At 34.1% G+C, this 21,103-nt stretch overlaps 3 protein-coding genes across 7 annotated transcripts; all 3 read right to left on the bottom strand.

Moving 5' to 3' along the window:
* Positions 1-10: 10 nt before the first annotated feature.
* Positions 11-2,092, bottom strand: LOC143461523 (uncharacterized). The gene is made up of 7 exons (XM_076959259.1): positions 1,871-2,092; positions 1,514-1,606; positions 1,098-1,202; positions 798-926; positions 589-718; positions 367-471; positions 11-207 (listed from the first exon to the last, which is right to left on the bottom strand). The coding sequence occupies exons 1-7, from the start codon at positions 2,021-2,023 to the stop codon at positions 26-28; spliced, it is 897 nt and encodes a 298-aa protein (XP_076815374.1). The 5' UTR covers positions 2,024-2,092; the 3' UTR covers positions 11-25.
* A 1,291-nt stretch (positions 2,093-3,383) lies between these two features.
* On the bottom strand, positions 3,384-19,361 carry LOC143461673 (uncharacterized). Of its 3 annotated transcripts, XM_076959488.1 has the most exons (15): positions 19,210-19,361; positions 18,868-19,036; positions 17,451-17,628; positions 13,469-13,511; positions 13,200-13,333; positions 12,452-12,648; positions 10,336-10,442; positions 9,820-9,850; positions 8,581-8,650; positions 8,372-8,435; positions 7,670-7,717; positions 6,836-6,895; positions 5,666-5,726; positions 5,490-5,547; positions 3,384-5,223 (listed from the first exon to the last, which is right to left on the bottom strand). In XM_076959488.1, the coding sequence occupies exons 1-15, from the start codon at positions 19,212-19,214 to the stop codon at positions 5,198-5,200; spliced, it is 1,251 nt and encodes a 416-aa protein (XP_076815603.1). In that variant the 5' UTR covers positions 19,215-19,361; the 3' UTR covers positions 3,384-5,197. The 3 variants fall into 3 exon arrangements, with proteins under 3 accessions (XP_076815603.1, XP_076815605.1, XP_076815606.1); XM_076959490.1 differs by lacking the exon at positions 6,836-6,895; XM_076959491.1 differs by lacking the exons at positions 6,836-6,895; positions 7,670-7,717.
* On the bottom strand, positions 13,518-17,443 carry LOC143461674 (uncharacterized). 3 transcript variants are annotated; one of them, XM_076959493.1, is made up of 3 exons: positions 15,172-17,443; positions 14,943-15,014; positions 13,518-14,876 (listed from the first exon to the last, which is right to left on the bottom strand). In XM_076959493.1, the coding sequence occupies exons 1-3, from the start codon at positions 15,206-15,208 to the stop codon at positions 13,894-13,896; spliced, it is 1,092 nt and encodes a 363-aa protein (XP_076815608.1). In that variant the 5' UTR covers positions 15,209-17,443; the 3' UTR covers positions 13,518-13,893. The 3 variants fall into 3 exon arrangements, with proteins under 3 accessions (XP_076815608.1, XP_076815609.1, XP_076815607.1); XM_076959494.1 differs by having other exon boundaries at positions 13,518-14,855; XM_076959492.1 differs by having other exon boundaries at positions 13,518-15,014.
* Positions 19,362-21,103: the final 1,742 nt, after the last annotated feature.

Raw genomic sequence — 21,103 nt, 5'->3', positions numbered from 1 at the left:
AAACTTTTATAACACACCAGTAATTTTAAAGTGCAACATCAATTGTCCACCGTGCCTTAATATTGACTTGTTCAACTTGCATTTGGTATTTAACAACTTCGTCAGTTTTCTTTTGTATGGTCTTTTCTTTATCCAACAATTTTGACCTCGCCTCCTTCAGTTCATCATTCAATTTCGCTTCCATTTCTTTGTTGCATTTAGCAGAGGCTAAATGGGAGGAAAGTGTGGTAAAATCAGTTTCAAATAAGGTTTACATTTGACAAGAAACATGATAAACAAAATGCAATGAATGTGAAACTAAAGTTAATCAATACTATCCATCATACTTTACATGATGCCAAAAAACGGCGCAAGAAAATCGCTTACCGTTTAATTCAGCTTTCAAATTTTCCACCTCAATATTATTACTGATGGGTAACAAGGGCAGTTTCAGGTCTGACAGCAATGGAACTGAGCCTGTGTCACCAGCGCCTTACAAATAAATTACAATAAATTTACAAGGGAAAGGTGTTGAATACAGAAAAAGTCAAAAAAGTACATATTTATCTACACATAAATCAATGTCAATGAATTATTATAAATTCTAACCAAATGCAGCTGGCGATCCTGATAAAAGGTCAAAGGTTGGCTGCCTGTTTTCTTTTTTAGGAGACACATAATCTATTGCCCACGGTAATGCGGATTTGTAACTTTGCTGAGGATTTGATACCTTTGGAGTCTTGCAAAAAGAAAAATTAAATGGTGGATGAAATTGCTGTGCTTATAACTAACAATAATAATAACTGGGGAGCACTCACCTTTGAATCCTTCAGCTCTTTTTCTAATTCTTCATTCTTGCTTTTCTCTTGTGCAAGCTCCAATTCAACCTCCTTCAACTTACTCAGAAGAGCGGTAGCATTATGGTCATTGTTATCATTTTTGACATGCTTAAAATCAAAAGAAATCATATTATATATATATTTTTTATGTATATGTTATAATTTCTTAAAAAAGAAGAATCCATTAAGTTGTTCTTGTAATTTATCTATAAGACAATAATAACATGAAGTTAAAAATAAAATTAACTCAATTTGGAAGTAAAAAAAGAAACTATTTACCTTGCTGTTGGATTGATCAAGCTGGGACTTACATCGTTGCAGTTGGCTTTCAATGCTGTTGAGGTAGGATTCTTTGTGGCGTAACTCATTACACAACTTTTCACTCTGCACAGAATAAAATAAATCTTTAAGCAATGACAAACTTCCATGACAACTAAGAGTAAAGTTAAAAAACTGAGACCGCACTTGAATTTATATTTCTGGAATTAACTCATTCATAATGCAAAGTTGTTCATTTTACTAAAGTTTTCAAGTACCCTATCTGCGCAACAGAAACAAAAGCAGTCTGGTAAAAGGGTTGCTTACAACAAACTCTGAAAATTTTTTATCAAATTGATATTAAACTAAGCTTTACACATAGTTCCTTCCATTATTAAAGCATGGTGCTTAATTTTACATTAATACGGTTGACTAACCTTATGCTCTAGTTTGGAACAAGTTTCTCCCAAAGTGTGATTTTCACGCTTCAAGATGCTGATCTCTGATTTATCACTCTCGCACTGCCTTTTCTGCAAAAAAAGAATGAATATATATATTTATAGCATACAATAATGCTATTGCTATAAAACATTTAGCTTTGATCAGAAGGGATGTGTGAAATTGAAAAAAGATTCAGATTCTATAAATTGTGATAAACCTGTTTTCTTTGCAAAATCTGAGGTTTCGTGATAAATTTGTGCACGCTGATTAGGTTTGTGTATGCAGAAATCCATAATTTTCACTTTTGTTTGGAGTTATGGCAGTGTTGAAAATGATGCAAAACATTTTCATACCTGCTTGTTAAATGCTGCTTCCAGAGAATCCAACTGGAATTGTTTTTGCTTGGTTTCCTTTTTCAACTTCTCATTCTGATTTTCTATCTCAATTATTTTGTTAAGAGCCTTTTGATTGAGACCCTCTTTCCATTCTTCACGCGCCCAGCTCATTTCAGCCCAGGCCCATATACTGCACTCAGTATTACAACAAATATTGTTTCAGCCTTGCTATAAGTTTTAAAACACTACATACGGTAATATATAAAAAAAAATGTTAAGTTTGAAACTCCAAGATAAAAAGGGAGAGGCTTTCGCCAGGTTGCACAAATTGCCAAAAAAAGAACCATGCACTGAAAGCCATTCTGAGTGAAATTAAAAACAAGATGCAGCATTTCTATTTGTGGAATCTGTAAGGACATTCTAAATTTTCACCAAGCATTTGTATTTGTTCATGTGGTCGATCAACATTCACTTTATTAAGATTTTTCCATTTATTTATTGCAATACAGCAGCATGTAATTCTTAACATCTTCTGATTTGAAATTTGTATCTTTTCTCGACACTTTTCCACTTTGCAATCCGATTTATATCGCAAGTAAGTGCTTAAGTAGGCTAATTCGTACCATTTATTTTTTGCCATTGACTGTGGGGATGGAAAAGCATAGTGCTAAAATTTTGCTTTAACGGTAAGGCTACGCTTAGTACTGTAGTTCATTGGCCTAGCCAGACTAGGCGACTGGCAGGTTCTGTTACAGAACTTCTGTAGGCTTTCATTAGGTTCTTTTATTTTGTGTTTTGATTTCGTACGCAAAGGAAGGCTACTCGTGATTGGTCCATTTATTACCGCTAACAGCGCTACTGATTAAAATGTGCAGTGATTGAATGACTATACTGTACTTAAACAAATTCTACCTACTTGAAATATAATTGATAACCGTAATAAACTGTACCAACTGAGACTTAATTAAAAAACTTCTATGTTACTTTAAAAATTATTTGATTATTTTTGATTTGATTAAATTAGCTAGACAAAGCGTTCACCTTGTAAACGAGTACGTGTTATAAATTTAAACATCGGCTGCGTATCTTTGCCTCTTGAACTAATCTAAAGCATTAATAACCGCTTGGTTCTTTCCACTCTCCAGGAGACTTGATTAAACAGCAAGAAATGCAAAGGAAACAAAAAACACAAAAAACATAGAAATGAAGTTAATAAAATTATTGGACAATAAAATATTTAATAAATATCCCTGAGATAACCACAAAGGTAAGAGTGAATATAATTTAACCAATCGTGATAACTCTTTTTACTGTCCAAAATATTTAAGGTTAAAAAGTAAAATAAAGCTTTCAAACAACGTTTCAAGAGTTTATCTAAGCTTTTTATGTCCATTTGTCTAAATTTTAGGTACAAATTGTTTGCTTTTGGTGTAAAGTTAGAAAATGCAGTTTTGCCACTTGCTAGAGCAGCGAAAAAAGGCAGCAGTTCAAACCATATTCTAACAGCTTATAAAAACAAATTCTCGAAGCATTTCACCGGATACAAAGCTTTTATTCATCGCTTTATCGATGCACAACACACGTCATGTTGGTCCTCAAAGCACGCATTTTCAACATTTATCTTGTGCTATATCTAGCATGTTAGGAATGCAAAAATCACACAATCTCGAAAAGTGGCACGGAATGGTCGCTAAACTGGAATTTAACTAGTGCGACGTGTTAGTCGTAAAGCAAAGCGGTTTTTAGAAAAAAAGCTTATGAAGAAGCAAAAATCTTAAATAACAAGCGACCGATGGTAATTGCTTGCAATGTGATGTGTTAAAGTGTACAAATTTATCCAAGAATAACGGTGCCAGTAGAAAATGCGGTGCTTGAAAAAAATAGTCTATAGAATATAAGCAGCAAGTGATAAAAAAACATAGAAACAAACTGATTACGTTGTAACAGTTATAATGAATGTGATGATTGAAAAAAGACGATATGCCAAAACATACTTTATCTGAATGATAGCTTCAACCGAATGATTTAATAGTAAGCTTTAAATAAACCTTCATAGCAATTGTTCACTTTTAAACACAGTAACGACCAGAGCTTTAAGTTGCAAGGATCAGACTTAACAGATGTTTCACATAATCAAAGTTAATTCCAAAGAACAATGAGAAAACGAAATTATCGCCAACTTTATAATTTCAATCAAAGGTAAAAATAATTGCCAAATAATCGAAATGAAAAGTGAAAGTACTTCAGAAAAGCAGATAATGACAATCACTTAGAACATATGTGGTGATCAAAAGCTTACCATTCGATTGCAAAAATGCATCACAAAAGAGATTAAGAACAGCGATAATGAAAGCGTGAAGAACTATGTACATGAAATTTAAAGCACTGCATTTTATATAAAGATTACGTGAGCGGGCACATCGCATGGTTTCGCGTGTTGTTCAACGCAGTGCACGCTACAATGACATAAACAGAGTTGAAAATATGAAAAGATACACATATCTCTTTTTGGTTAATACACGGCTTCATAGTATTGTATTATCAGCCTTGCTTTGGTTTTACAATACAGCTAGCGTGTTGAAGAGCCGCTACAACGACATCTGTGTTGGACATTGACACCATTACAAAGGGATTAATATTAGAACAAAACATGACATATATACCAGACAGGCTGACCCTACGGGCATGGTTAAGATTTGAAAACCAGATTTTATAGATGCGATTTTCAGACCGATGTGAGATGGCGATCAAAAATAATTTGAACAAACATATTCTCTGACAACAAGCACAAGTAATTAGCAAGAAAATTGAATCTACAATGAGGTTTAGATGTATCTGTGACAACGATTATAGTATATCGAAAATAACCTTGAATACTCGGTAAAAACACCATCATTAATTTTGGTGTATCTTTGATTTGTGGAGTATTTTGCAATATTGTTTGCTTAAATACACCCGCAATAACAAACAAATTAGGACAATTTTACAAAGCTAGCAGTTTTCAAAAAACTGATAGGTTAGTTTATATATACGTTGAAGTTTTTCCAAAAGCTTTAAACAAAAGATGAAATTGGGCTAAAATGAAGCAAGCGTGTATTCAGATAACACTGTTTTTCATCTCAGACAAAAACTACAGCCATATATATTTTAAAGTAGCATTTCATCGTTGAAAGATATAATATTAATGAATGCAGAAGTAGATAATGACATCACAATACAAAGATCCCGGTCTTTAAACCAGATGTGAAAGCAGATGGATAATCTTGACAATGTCTGAAACGTTGAACATATAGCGGAAAAAAACATAGGGCTGCTCCGTTGTTCAATTTCACATTGGATCAATATTCACTTATTCAGCTCTTCACGAATCGCTGGAAAAAGAATCACAATAAATCTTTGTATCAACTCAATAACGGCATGTTTATACAGTCGCAAAATGATTTTAAATGTCCTTTATACAATGAATTGAATTCACACTTCGTCCTTTATGGTGTTCAAGATTTCATTTTAATTTATGTAAAGAGATTTTACAAAAGGTTTCACAAAACACACTGTACCATCATTGTAATATTTATGCTAACCATTACTTGTTTGACCAAATGCACAGAAAAGTTTCAAAAATCTCTGAAAATAATACCTTTGATGATTTCTTCTTTAATGTTTTGCATTTCAGTTTTCATTTCTGATAAAATCTCCTGAAGAGAAGACAAACATAATTGTGAGATCAAGACATATACTATATATGTTAATGGTGAATACCTGGTGACTTGTACTTGAAACAGAAAATAAGCTAAAGTAACTTTCACATCATACCTGTTTCAGTTGGTCTAAATCTGAACCACTAGCTCCACCTGGAGCGGCTGCAGGTTTTTTCCTAAAATTATGATAAATTGAAGAAATAACTTTGATAAAAAATACTAAACACATCTTGATAACAATCGCTTGGAATGAATGTTATTTGTTTCGTGCGTGTTGCTAAGCCCAAAACATAAGATTTCACAAAATCACAGAACTGTTAACAACGAGATAATTTGTTCGTTTACTCATAAATCTTTCTTTTGTGTTGTTTACAAACCGGTCGCTTAATCTTAGGACATTATCGATGCTGGTTAATTTATTTAAACTCACTAATCACTAAATTTACAAACTGGATGTCGAATAGAAACTTAAGCATAAAATTGAAAAAAGTATATATAATTATTGGCTGATCACACCCGCACCAAAATACTAATTAACCATGCAGTTCAACAATGTATACTTTTGAATATTGGAGTCTTTTTAACAAGTTGTGACATTGATAAATTAATACGCTTACCACCACCATTCAATTCAAATTAAGTAGAAAAACATTCTAAACATGTGCAATGTAAATATCAGTTTTAAGCAATATTAACAATTAACATGGCGACACCCAACTATGATTTTTCTTGTTCAACGAAAATTGCCTTTTGCCGCCAATAATGTATATTACTGAACTGGTTTGACACATGAAATACCTGGCAAGTATGCAGAACAAAAAAGACAAACCATTTTTAGTATTGACATTTTAAACATTGGTGTCAACCATCCCGAATCAAATTCAAAATAGGGATGAAACGAAATCAATTAAGTTCTTTAGAAAACAACAGACCCTGAGATTTAGTACCAGCATTAATTTCAACCTTGCAAGCTTCCTCAAAAAATTAACATTTACTTCAAAGTTTTGCTAACATTACTGCTTCAGTCCAATTGTAAAAAACAATGCTATTTTGTTCACTGCCAAGTATAATATAATCAAGCACGTAATACACAGGTATGCAAGTTAGTGCAACTGTGCATCCCATGTCGCGTTGCAGCAAGACTTGAAAAAACATAAAATATATTAAAATCAATCGCACATGATTATGAAGGATCCCTGCAATCCTGCATACATCAACATAATACTGGTAACACTTTCTGGAAAATTTAGAGAAAAATGAGCTACATCTCTTAAGTTTGACTCACGGCCCTATCCCGAATGAATGTCTTCTCAAACTATCACTTGATTCCAATTTATCAGTTTTCCTGTGTAATAAGGAAAAGGCATTTCTGTATGTGAAGACTAGGATCCTATTGCAAAGCAAACATCCCTCAAGCAATTGAGCATGCATCAAACATGCCTTGTGGACTATGATGTAACAAAATAACAGTCATGGACACTTAACATGACAAGTTCATAGTATTTTCAAAAGAACGATTTCAATTCCAAGCATTTTGTGAAAAAACAAAAAATCAAGATGGCATATTCAATTCAAATTCATTAACAAAGAAAAGATTTCTAACATGAGCATTCTGTCATAAAATGCTTGAATTAGCAACGAGTACGTGAATTCAAGAGTTGGTATTTATATGCCTTATCTTTTGCAGTGAAGAAGACAAATTGAATCATTACAAGCATGCGCAATTCAGCATTATAAATAACCACTTAAAGTCAGATTAAAAAACAAAATACATTCTATTATTATCAGTCAAAGACCATCCTGAGAAAACTAGACCATTTTTTTACTGAAACACATCTCAAAATATGATGTATCAGTGTTTAGCTGCAAATACGTTTTCAAAAGTGTCAAGAACATATACAAGTCAAATAAAATGTTCCTTTTTATCATCGTTAATTTTGTTGAACATTCCAAACGAAACTAAAGGTTTTTTACAAACAAGACCTGGGAAGTAAAATTAAAATTCGTCATCCCCAGCAAGCCAATAGATTTCACAATACAAGAATATTTCAAGTAAAATTAGGGCTAATTCTAGGTTTCAAAGGCATCTTTTAGATCAAAAGAAACCTGAATAACTTACGTTCCAAAAGAATTGCGCCTTGCATCACCACTGGCGGGAGTGAGTTTCCTGCATTCAATTTGCTAATATACAAAACGGCACCAGAACCAAATCGCAAACTACATCAACCTTTAATATGGGATACTAAGAAACGATAATAATGATCTATTCCTGCTCGTTTCTTGTTTGTATCACGGCCTGTGGAATTTGTTTTCTCTACTCAGTGAAGCAACTGTTGGAAGTGTTTTCCATTGGTAACATACTTGGTGTTTTTAAAACAAAATAAACCTTTGTGGACATCACTTAAGGCTTATTGTGCTTGCCCTATACATTTTATGATATTCTTTAAAATTAACCAATGTGCGTTTCTATACATGTTAAGTACAGAACGTTTTCGTGCTTATCATTCAAAATTTATTTATTACATTAGGTTTCCTTTCCATTATTTCGTATATTTTTCAGTAGTGTGGGTGATAAGCAAAGATGGAACATGGTAATCAAAATCTGTTTGTGTCTTATCTGCATGAAAAAGTGTACCAATAGGCCATCGACAATAGGCTGCATTCTTCATTCAATGATTTAGTTCATCAAACTCATCTTTTCCTGACTGCCAGCTCTGATTTTATATAAATATTGATTTCTAGCAGAATAAAAGAATAGAAACCGACTAAAAGTGTTGCGAGACAAAAACTACAAGCATTGAAGGACAGATCATACACTTACACAGATGCATTTGTAGTGGTTGAATTTGAATTACTTTTTTGCCACGGTCTCTTCGTGTCTGCAGCTGTAGAAAATATTTCGCAATCATTTTGTTTTATCACATTAAAATAAGCATGACATAACTTACAAGATATAGCCTAACATTTAAATTTTCTATTTCTACTTAAAAGTCAACAATGGTTAAATATATAAGGCACTGATTAAAATACCTGGTGCTGTGTTTGCTGCTGGCTTAGGAGCAGGAGAAATATTAGATGGGGGCGGCTTGACGCCTGAATCCTGCAAAAGAAATAAAAAATGAATTTGGAACTACACAAAAACATCATGGAAGCGCCGTATTTACGTGATTAAAAGGCGCGGCTAAAAACTGCCATACTAAAAGTGTCTCTAGGAAATGTGAAAACGTTGTCTTATCAACAAAAGAGACTCGAAGAAGTGAGCGTAAGTACTGATCAACAGGATTACCAGCAAAGTAATTGTAGTGCATATGGTTCTAGTCAGATAAATTTATAATGGCAAGAAAAAAATACAAGCTGCTCTTGATTAGAAGCCAGAGCCATTGAAATGCTTTGAAGGTAAGCAAACTTTTGCTTTCTACTATCCAGTATACCACTCGCAACACAAATTGACTGGGTTGAGTGGTATTATTTTGAATATTTCAATTGGTAAATAGCTTTGCTAATTATCTTGCACTAAATCATTTTATGTCAACATGTTTTCTGCAAAGGAAATCCTAAATTAGCACATGAAATAAGGCATCCACGAAATAAGCATTTTTAAACAGGAAAAAGAACATATTTTAGGATGTTGACACAAAAATGGCCCACACAATGACAACAGGAAGTTTGTCTTTAATTCAAGCTTATGATTATTTCCAACGCCGATGATGTTATTGTGTGGATTTTATAAACACGATGTCATTATAGCAAATTATGGTTTGCAATAAATATAATCTGACAGCAAAACTGAAAATTATTCTATCTAAGTTTGAAAAACCAAAACACAGAACACGATCTCCAGTTTTGTAAACTGGCTAATTATACGAAGAAAGCTTGTATTATTGAAATGTACAACAAAGCATTGACCGTGCTCTCAGGATGGCTAGGAGAAATCATTATTAAACGTTTCTGGTAAAAATAACAATTAGTTTGATAATGACCTTGAAAGGAATGGTATCAAACAAAAAGTGAGTGTAATGGCTATTACAATTGGTCTAGTGCCAAATAAAGATTTCCCCACAGGTATGCCAGCATTGTTTAAAATGACATATATAACCAGGCTTTGTGTTTTGTGTTGACAAAATTATGACTCACAGAGCATAGGAGAAGCTTCCGGGTATAACAAGGTTCACCCTTATTTCCAAATCACTTTAAAGCAGTGTGAATATCATACAATATGTAAGCATACATTTTTTGAATTTACAAAAGAGCTGTTTCCTGTTAACTTACCCCATTCTGTTCTGCAGCAGCCCTTCTCTTCCTAAATTAAATAAAAATGCAAATTAAACATTCAAACGAAACAAAATCGTTTCTCAAATTATTGGCAAATGAGCAGTAACACTTGCGATTAACCTAATACTTATGTCATATTACATGAAATCTAAATACCAAAGTAGTATTAAAACCAAAATTTGGAATTTAACTGAATTTATTGATCTTTATTGCTATCTGGTTAGCATTATCCAATAGCGCTATTTTCAAGCAACTACACTTTTTTCTTCTCCCAAATGAAGGATTAAGGCAATGTTGCTTTATAAGTAAATGTGTACCAAACTTTGGATCACTTGTGAAAGATTTAAAATTGTATAAGCTTATTGTCAAGCATCTAGTTCTTTTACAAGTAGCTAATATGTGAATAACTACGTGGGTATTATGCAGATAAATTTCAGTGGCGTTCATCAAAATTGTTGCCAGAGTCTAGCAATTATATGATAGCGAGTTTTATCGAGCAATTTCGCAACTTACATCATTTTCTTCTGGAGTTCTCCCATTAGATCTAAGCCACCACCACCACCACCGCTGCTGCCGCCACCACCAGATGGAGCTGGGGTACTTTCATCACGATCAGGAGCCTAAAGATATGAAATTGTTTAATCACGAAATTACACATCATACAATTATAAGCAAAAATATGAGTAAGGGTGTTCTTGGACAGTGCAATGATTTGACAAACAAAATATATGTATGTCAAAATTTAAGACAACGCAAGACATTGAAGAATGCTAGCAACTAAAACACCGACTCTGACTCAGAACAACGGCTCATCGAACCAGGAAGTCATTAGCCCATATACAGGACACAGCCTTATAATCAACACTGTGTCATGCAATGGAATAAACTTATGTTGCATGTGGTTAGACAAAGCTTGCTTTCAAATAAGGGTATGCTTAAAATAATGTACGATACATGTATTATGCTTACTGTACAGGACCAAAAACTATGTTTTCGAAAACATTCTAAGCTTCAAATTTTAATAATAACTGGTAAATGTCATCAAAAAAATCAGTATACACAGTGTTTGCATAATTTCATACAAGGTTTGGTAATTGTTCTAAGTGGTCTTATTGTCCAAGTGTTAAAGCATATGGGAAGAGATTTAGGTGAATGAATGCATTCGATTTCTTTTCGCAACAGGAAATATTGGCCTCAGCATGTATTTATGGTCACTGACATCATACGACAGGAATTCAGTCAAAGCAATACAAATTCAGTCCGATGCACTGATACAAAAACACACCACGAGAACCATCCAATAGAGGAAATGCAGAATACAAACTACTACACCAATCATAACCTAAAACCTTTTTATGGTACACTATTTCAGTCTTCTAATACAATACACACCACCACTATCAGTTTCATCAACGAAAAAATGTGTAATACTCGATTCAATTTAAGATATACATTTACCTAAATGCATGCTCATTACATGAGCCGTCTCATAGTTTCTGACCCTAAAACTTCGTTTCAACATAGCCTATCTCAACACAACACCAAACTCATGTGGTCAGTTAAAACTGTTAAAACTAATTGCATGAATAGACTTGACTTTGGTGCTTTAAGGATGCAGACATGTGCACTATTTACTGGTACCGCAAATTGCACAAGTATATACATAAATTTCTGAAAAAGTGATATAAAAACTTTTAAAAGAAAAGTTGAGCGTATAACCCTCATTGCCTTACATTTCTCACGTTCATATTTACAGCCTTGTGTTGTTGTATACCAGGGGTGGCCAGACCTGCTTCATGCTCGAGCCGCATATAACAAATTCCAGTTTTAAAAGAGCCACAACACAAACACAATAAAAAACACGAATTTATTCACTCACAACGAAGTGTAGCTATTGATTAACATTAGTGCTGCGTGTTGATACTATGAGTCTCCACCTGGGCTTCACCAACTCTTTTTGCAATATTATTAGTATAACCGTAACCAAGACTTAAAACTAGGTCAGTCCTGAGGTACAGCTTCAATCTGACAGTTTACTTAACTACAGTGTACAAGTTAGCACACTTCTGTACAATAATGTACTTTTCGGAGTGTAATTTGATTATTACTAACAATGAGTCCACGGTTACTACTTGTGATAGAACGCATTGTTTCATAATCTGATCAAACAACTCGTCTAGACCGGGAAAATGCATGTCTAATTCAACAATGCTAATTCATTAAAGAGCCGTAATCAAAGGCTCAAAGAGCCGCATTTTGGCCACCCCTGCTATATACTGTAAATATATATCAGGAGACAGTACATTAAACACTTTAAATTAGAAACGCTGGTTAAATCTGACGCCCATAATTTGTACCTATCTACACATATTTTTGACTTATCGATTGTATGACGTATATATACAATAAGGAAACAGTTAAGCACTACAAACAATCATACGACATGAAGTTACCAAACTGTAGTGACTAAATCTATAAAATGAAACCAAAGCAAAACTATCCTCCATTAATCTTTAGGTCTTAAAAGTAAAACAGATCAACAATATACCCGAAGATATACACTCATATATACATACCTTATATGTCATATAAATCATGTATCATATATATACCCGAACAATATACACACCAAAGATTTTTTCAGTTTAGCTGCAGCTAAAGCAGCGGCCAGTCCGCTTTGACCGCCCCCGCCATCACCACTTGGAGCACTGGAAGGTGGAGCCGGAGGTGCCGCTGGTGTGGATGGAGGAGGGGGAGGCGGAGGTGGTGGAGGAGGAGGAGGAGCACCACCTGCTGCAGGGGGAGGGGGAGCTGCTGGTGCAGCAGCTGATTAAAAGAAAAGGAACATTGATGAAAATGTTATTCAGAACCAAACAGAACTTTTTGACTTCCATACAGTATTAAATTCTTATTTACCAAAACACCTATTACTGCAGCAACCAAAGAAAATCAATTGGCTAAGTATTAAACTAAATATTAAAGTTACACTATTGCACCAATTAACTGTTATAAAAACTTTTCTTCACATTTGGCCAATTCAAAAACTTTGTAAAATGTAAATTTTCATGCGAACTTGACATTATAAGACATTTACCCATAAAGACATCATAATTTTTGCAGAAAATGCATTCGTTGTTCTTATTATACACTGTCATTCAAGGTTCATGCAAATTAAGTGCCATAAAACATTGCCAATTTTCATACCATAACATAATTAAACAAGCATTTTCCTGCTATGAAATCAAGCTCTTAAGTTGGCAGCCAGTTAACTGTCATCGGCCAATATTACAAAGTCCAATTCATTTGCAATCAGCCAATTTGCATATCGCATTCCTAATAAATACATGAATAAATTATATAAGTTAATAGTTTCGTACATGCTGCAGCAGCTCTTTCTCTTGCAATCCTCTCATTTTCAAGACGTTCCCTCTCTTTTCTTTCCCTCTCTTGACGTTCTTTTTCTTGTCTTTCTCTCTCTTTTTGCTGTCTCTCTTTTTCTTCTTGCTCTCGTCTAAAAACACAAAGCGACGTTAGCAGTATCTATTTTGCACACCTTGTTCAAACACATAGTCGTCGCTTTAGTTATCCTTTGACAACACAAGTCTGCAGATGGGGTTGATCGAAATCACATCCACATATTTCTTACCTTTTGGCTTCTAATTCAGCTGGTGACGGTCCTGATGGAGGTCCTAAAAAGTTAAAGAAATCCATTCAGCATAAAAAGATCAAAGTTCCTCACCTTGAATGAATTTGTTAAATGAATGATGAGTTAGTTTTAAAAGGGTTTGAATTATTCTAATTCAAAATTGCTTATGTATTCAAAAAATTTTCCACAAAACATTCATAACAAGAGGAAATCTTAAGCACCAGCACCACTAGAAATCCACCAAATGTGATGAGACTAATAATATTGCTGAATAACTATTTCAACTGCAAACAGGTGCACAAAAAACATGTCATATATCTCCCATTCTACTTCAAAATGAAATCCAAAAATCTAAGCCATGTATTTCATCACACTAAAACATTCTGATGTGTCACAAAACACTTGAAATTCAGAATAGAAAGAATTCATTCACATTCCAACAGACCTGCCAGTAAGGAAGAATTCACAGAAGACAGATTATCATACGCAGGAGCAAGAGGAACAGAAGTTCGGAGTTGCCTTAACACATGATCAAATCCTGGAAGTCGAGTTAATTTGCAATATGCTGAACCATTACATGATTTAATTTCTTCTACATTACTCAACTCCCCCAATGATGAGCTCACTGAAGAAAATGATGAACATGGGGAAGAAGAAAGTTGATTTATTGCTCCACAAGGAGTCTTGCCTGTGTCATTCGAGGCTGGACCGTTCAAATGAAAGCAATCTTCAAGTTTAGTAGTGATGTTAACACTGAAACTGTCACAGTTAGAATCCCTATCAAAATCTGATTCCCAGTGAGCATCAAGCTTGATCTGTTTCGACACTTCTCCACTGCATTCCATAGCGATGGCATTCAACAAATCTTTGGCTGGTGAATTGTCTTGGGATGTGGGCTTTTGAATTAAAGACACTGGAGAGGAACTTGTTGAGCCAGGTAGTGAATGTGTAACTTGACCCAAATGCACCCAAGACTGCGACTTTTTACTTTTTTGTTTGTCATCGTTCTTTTCTTGCGGCTGAGAAGGAAAGGCTGGAAGAGAAATCTTACAAACAACTGGATTTACAGTTATGTCTGCATCACAAATATTGGTGTGTTTTCTTAAACTATTTCCGAGCGGTGACAATGCATCAGTTTGCACATCACTTAATGTGCTTTCATGTGTCATCCCTTGCTGAGAAGAATATTGGCTCTTGTAAGTAGACAGTGGTTTTGGAGAAAGGTTTTCACTATCCTTCAAGTTGAGGCACGAATTACAAGATTGTAAACTTCTATTTAAATCTGACTTCTCCATTTCCTTGTTCTTATCGACATCAGCACCCAATCTTATCTTTTCAGATGAAATTGGGACAACTTGATTTTCATTTCTTGGAGTAGACTGATGCTCTGTTAATTGCAGTACCATGCCTGAGTGAGACAACGCTTTGGATAAGGTAAAGAAAGAAAGATAAAGATTCTCAGAATCATAATGACCTGAAAAAGGTTGACTAGAAGGTGGAAAATTTGGAGGATCCATGTGACTTCTCCGACGAATTTTTGGAGAAGCTGGAAAGCAACACAATTACAGAAATGACAATAGCAAAAGTAAAAGAAATATACCACGATATAATAGATAAAATAGGTTTTGAAAAGGTACAAAACGAAATAAAAAAGTGTTGAAACGACAAAAATTGTAAAGTAAAAGTCAACAAAAACTACTCACATAAAACAATTCTTGCTGTCGACCGGCTAGTAGGCATTTTGAATGGTTTACTAACAACCCTTCAATGAATTTCTATATATACGCACAACTAGTAGATGACTAACTTACATTACTAACTGTCATACTAAACTAAGGGTTCATTGGTAGATTAATTACAGCTCCCAATGTAAATATATAAATATAGAAAATTAGACAACAAATAAAGACGTCCAAATAAGGATCTACACATGATTTACAGACCATATGACATAGAGAAAAATGTGCTCTGAAATACCACTGACTAACAACGTAACATCCCTTCAACTAACTATGAATTGCATTACCATGATGACTTGAGCATTTTCTGTGTGTGATCTTTATCACTGAAACAGCAATTATCACCTATGTGTACCGACAAGGCTTAAGAGGCTTAATGGATATAGTATGAGCAAAATCACATCAACACATCATCAAATAACAAACACATCGCTATCTAATCATATACGTATAGCTTTCAGACAAAAGCCACAGGGATAACGTTTAGACATTGCTGAACCTAATTGGATTAATTACTTAAAAGCAAATACAAACATACAGGACACCATTAGACTCAAGATAAGTTCTCACAGATTTGCTTATCACAATTGATATTTTTTGGTTTACCTCCAATATTAAAATGTTAATTAATTTATATGTATAGCGACAGCAAGACTTGGTACCGCCTTTTCATCCAGTTACAGTCATTTTATAGAAAACTTATGCGTTTATTGTATATCCTTAACTTCTTTTCTACAATCATAAATTCACTTGTAATATATATGTATTTATATACACGTGTTTAAATTTACAAGTTTTACTTTTTTCTATATTTATTTAGAATATTTATCCATTCCTAATTGAATGTACTGTAACTAATACAACCGGTTCTTGTTTTCAGATGCTTCCAAAGCAATACATTAAATACAAAGTAGTGGTCACGTGTGAAAAGACATAATGTGATGATAATATCGGTTACAGTCTTGACAATTATTTACACTAAAAGCACAGGACCATAAAAAAATCTTGAATGAAATATTTCCACATCCAGAATGTGCTATTCAAAGTATATTGTATTTTAAAGACAGAGCTTAGATGTTTTGTTGTCTAGCTTTTTATTACTACTACAGTATAAATATGCAGTTGGTGATTAGTATGGATTAAAAATGTGAGTAAATGTTTATTAAAATAGTGTCTAAAAATCAAATAAAAAATATGAAACCATTTAGTAGTCATAAATTTTCTGATAACAGACATGTATACATTATGCAAGGCACAGGCTAGTACTTATGTCAACAGTAATAATTTATGTAAGCTTAATACAATTTTATAAGATGTTCTTTGCAGTTTGCACTAAATAATTACTGAATTTCAAAACAATATAACGATCTGTCTAACTGACATTAAGTGTCAACTTCAACCACAAACCATTTTTACCCGATTTAGTAAATAGAAGTTTATGCAAAAGCAGTTTAATGTGTACAGATGTACATCAAAAAGTGAAATAGCCTTAGCTTTAATGCTTAAGTTACATACAGTCATTAATGTTTACCACAGACACACTGTTGTGTAGGTAAACAAAGTGCAGAATTTACAGAGATAAGAATTCAGCCAAAACATGAAGACCACTGTAATAAAACAGCTAGACTGCTTGAAACAAGAAGTAAAGTCGTGGTTTAGGACCGGCCTTTCCCAACAGCAAACAGAAACTAGTTGCTATATTTTAGATCACAATGGATTTAGGAATTCCAAACATAAACTCCCCTTTGACATATTCCCACAGAACAGTTTGCATTCAAAATATTCATTTTGATTTAACAAAAAGCTTGGAATTTGGAAATATAAAGCATTCAAGTAAATTATACATAATATTACATTGGCACTAAGTAATAATGAAATGAATTAATATTAATAATTGTGTAACAAAAGCTCATCTCCAATGCTATGCATATATATTGTAAAACTTTTGTGTAGTAGGAAAATGAAGTAATCGGCGAAACTTTACTATACCATAGTGAAGTAATAAAATACATCTAAACATAGTACGATAACATCTAATAATACAAATGTAAATTAACAGTTGTTACACACAGCCTACTTACTATATATACGTAATCATCAAGTATATTGCTGAATGACCATTGACTAGATTCAGCAAGAAACAGTGGCTAACATAATTTTCATAAGCAGTATTGGTAATATATAAATTTTCTAAAACAAAATAACCTAATGTGATAAGGTAAATTTTTGCAGGCAAAGAATACCAGAGCCATTGCGTAGCATTTCCAAGGCATCTTCCATTGCACCAGCAAACATATTAGCTTCATCATGGGTAGAAAAATTTAAACCATAAACAGTTCGCACACCGTCTCTCCATTGATGAAAAGTTGGAGTCGCGCGATTGTATTTCAGTTGTGAAATCACAGCACAGTTGATAACAACCTGCATACAACACAACATGTTTAAATCACCTCACAAATAGCCGATTTAAGTGGTCATTTATGATGGTGATCTTATTTTTTATTTTGATCTCATTTATAATGGGTTTAGTTAGTTGACTGCTTTTACAGAATTTGGGCGTTCAAGCTAGACAACTGGGCAGTGTGGTTATCATCATAGGCTGGCTAAGTTTTGATTGTGGGTTTGTTTTGGAAACTCGGCATGAGTACTGCTTTTGGATAACACTTAAAATTTATTTCTTTTGCGTGTTTTCACATTAATTATTGTGCCGTTATATCTAGAACTATGAGGTTATGATGTTAGTTTGCTATATGACTGCACAAAGCAAGTAAATAGTTGCACAGTTGCACGGTGTGGCAAATGCGCACACCAGAGCAATAGTTGCTAAAAGTGACCCCATTTTTAGGCTAGTTTTGACAAAATAAACCAAATTTTAAAGTGGTTATGTGAACAGGCTTAATGTGTGTTGTTATGGTTACACAACTGCATCACATACAGTAAACCAACAAAACAATGTGCTGACTTTATAAAAGCTTGTGAGCTAAATTCCTCAAATAAGAATGCAGATACAATACAGTAGAATTCGCCTATATTGACTTTGGCTATATCGAGAGTTCGCATATATGACACTTTTTCGTTGGCCCCGGCAAAATTCCCATCTTTTATGTACATTCGAGTTCGCCTATATTGACTTTGGCTATATCGACACCTTTTTTGATCACCCAGAGCATTTTGTTCGTTTATAGTGACAGTTGTAGCTCTTCTTTTCACTCTGGGACTAATCCCGGGAAGCAGGAAGGAAGTGAAATACTTGCACTTTTTTGCAAGGAAGTAAATACTGCACTGTACCTTACTGTAGTAACGCCATATTGCTCCGCATCAGTACCGTCTGCGTGCGTATTACGTGTAAATACAACTACCATTATTTTTCACAATCTTCTTTGTGTTGTTCTTTGCCGTAGTGTAGCGAAAACATAAAATTAAGCGGCAGTGCTGATTAAAGCACACATTTAACCCTTACCAGGCCCTTACATTGAACTAAAGCCGGAATTTAGGAACAATTTATATTGATCTGTCTATATGAACACTTCGCCTATATCGACACTTTTTCTTCATCCCCTTGAGGTGTCGATATAGGCGAATTCTACTGTATATACAAATACACAGAAATAATGCTTAAAAAAAACACTGTGTACAATCTTTGTAAAAGTTCACTCTTACCTCGCCATCTTGCTCTTTTCTGCCTACAACACGAAAAGTGTTTTGCACCATGTGACGATAAACATTAACGTTAGATAAGCCAGGTGTTCGTCCAGCACTTTTCCATTTCCTCTCGGCATCATCATAGATCATGACAGAAGCCTTACAGTTACTACACATTGCTTTCTCACTTAAAACAAATGCAAAATATTACAAATAAACCTGTCACTTTGATACCATTAAAATTGTCTTTTATTCGGATTCGGATATAATACATATCTATACACAATACATGTCTGAATATTGGTTAACATAATATACATAGGCTATATTTTCAACAAAAATAAAGAAAATATTGCTTACCTCATGTTGGCTGTTAGGTCATGCCACCATACACAAACAGATTTTTTCTTTCACCAGCCAAACACTTGACTTATAAACAACCACAACCTATTCCAGAAACTGCACAGCAACAACAAAAAAATCTGTGATGAACGTTGATGAAACTCATGCATGCAGGTGCCACACTTTCCACTATATGGTTGAATTGGGAGTGTTGGTTAGAGTGAGATGCATAGCCTAAAATTCAAAAATTGATGGACTAGGCTATATACACTGCTATATTTAAATATTTACCAGTTTGCAGCAATTTCTAGACTCATATCATAGCCTAATAGCGTCAAAGGCTAGTCTAGTTCTATTGTTTTTTCAAATAAAAGCAGCGAAATTTGCTTAAAAACAAGAACATGTCTTAGTAAGCTAAGAAAGTTTTTAACTGTAAATATATTGATATAAGAACAGAAGAAACTGTGTTCGAAAATGCAGGTGCCCAGACGACCAGGACTACCCTACACTACAGCATAAAGCCTGTTCAGACTTCCAACATTTTACCGATGCTTACGTTGCTAGTCTCGTTTAATGCTTTATGAGCAGGAAGAGCAGCTAACAAATAATAAATCAGAGTTGTCAGATTTATTTTCTGTAAAGCGCGCATTTTGTTGCAAGATTTGGTTTTTAGAACCATCCAATTTCTTTAAACGTGAAATTTTAGTTACTGAATTGAAAAATGGATCTTTTGACATCGAATAATAATTAATCAGCACAGCAAAATATTGTTAAATACTATGGTAAAATATTGGCGTGAAAACATTTCTGGCAACAGAAATCTTTTACAAAAATAAGAAAAGCTGAGTTACCAAGCGGATAGAAATCGATGACAACATGCGGAAAATGACGTAACATAAATAAGAACGCCAGCTTGTAATGGAACGGATCAGAAATTAGCCCCAAAGAGCAAAACCGCAGAACTTCATTCATTCATTAATTTATTCAATTTGTTTTTCTCCTAAAATGTGGGAAACGAAATGTTGTGCCGATGCAGGTGCTCGCAAACATATAAAGTCCAGGGGTTCCCAACCTTTTTATGTTCTCGTACCACTTAGCCACCACGGATTGTCAACACGTACCACTATTTGCAAAAATGTAATATATATATATATAATATACAAAAATGTAATGCTGTTCAGGATTCAGCCACTACACGTCGGAAAACCAACATTAGAATAAACGCAATCCTGCAATTGCACAGACCACATTGCACACGTAATAGTTTCGTCACAGAGACCATTAAGTTCGCACACCAGCATTGTATTTGTGATAATATTATGAATTAATGTAATATAAGATTGTGTACAACATAGAATTCTCATCTATCGAATCAGCGAAGCATAACACTGCGTGACATAATCGATTGCTTCCCTGTTATTGTGCGTGCAGTACGAGTTATCAATTATTATCAGTCTCTTCTTGCTATTACGTTCAACGCCGCAACTGTCTTTATGCTGTTGCTGTGACAATGTTTTATCTTGATGTATTCGTTCAAAGAAGCTTCAATATAATCAGAATATACAGTTGTCAAGGTGTACAATTAATTCTAAGATTAAGAAAAGCAGAACAACGACCCTGAGGCTCATTTACCATCGAGGATAATAAACATTTCAACCGACAAACGTTGTAGTGATTTGGTCGCTCTTACAGGTTAAGGTTATAACATACAACCATTTCATTGCAGTATTAATAACAATGACAGCAGGGAGCAAGATCGACAAAAGTAGCTTACTGAGTGCAGAGAATTTAGTACGGAAAGAAATAAAAGTGTTGTTCGCATATTTTAGCAACTCAAAATTAAATTGTTATACTACAGTACTATATATCGCATGCAACGGAGAGCTGCTCGCGTACCACCTGAAAAGCTCCC

This window comes from Clavelina lepadiformis, chromosome 6, assembly GCF_947623445.1.
Source record: "Clavelina lepadiformis chromosome 6, kaClaLepa1.1, whole genome shotgun sequence".
Lineage (NCBI taxonomy): Eukaryota > Metazoa > Chordata > Ascidiacea > Aplousobranchia > Clavelinidae > Clavelina > Clavelina lepadiformis.
The sequence above is the reverse complement of the archived record's forward strand: the minus strand, read 5'-3'. Positions and strand labels throughout refer to the sequence as shown.

Excerpts from the sequence above, each read along its gene's own strand:
- LOC143461673 (XM_076959488.1), bottom strand. Across the intron at positions 8,436-8,580 it reads AGCAGCAAACACAGCACCAG|CTGCAGACACGAAGAGACCG; the intron begins GTATTTTAATCA and ends TATTTTCTACAG. Across the intron at positions 5,548-5,665 it reads ATTTAGACCAACTGAAACAG|GAGATTTTATCAGAAATGAA; the intron begins GTATGATGTGAA and ends TCTTCTCTTCAG.
- LOC143461674 (XM_076959492.1), bottom strand. The coding sequence starts at position 15,208 with ATGCCTACTAGCCGGTCGACAGCAAGAATTGTTTTAT. Across the intron at positions 15,015-15,171 it reads GACAGCAAGAATTGTTTTAT|CTTCTCCAAAAATTCGTCGG; the intron begins GTGAGTAGTTTT and ends GTTGCTTTCCAG.
- LOC143461523 (XM_076959259.1), bottom strand. The coding sequence starts at position 2,023 with ATGAGCTGGGCGCGTGAAGAATGGAAAGAGGGTCTCAATCAAAAGGCT. Across the intron at positions 1,203-1,513 it reads GTTCCAAACTAGAGCATAAG|AGTGAAAAGTTGTGTAATGA; the intron begins GTTAGTCAACCG and ends TATTCTGTGCAG. Across the intron at positions 927-1,097 it reads TTGATCAATCCAACAGCAAG|CATGTCAAAAATGATAACAA; the intron begins GTAAATAGTTTC and ends TTTGATTTTAAG.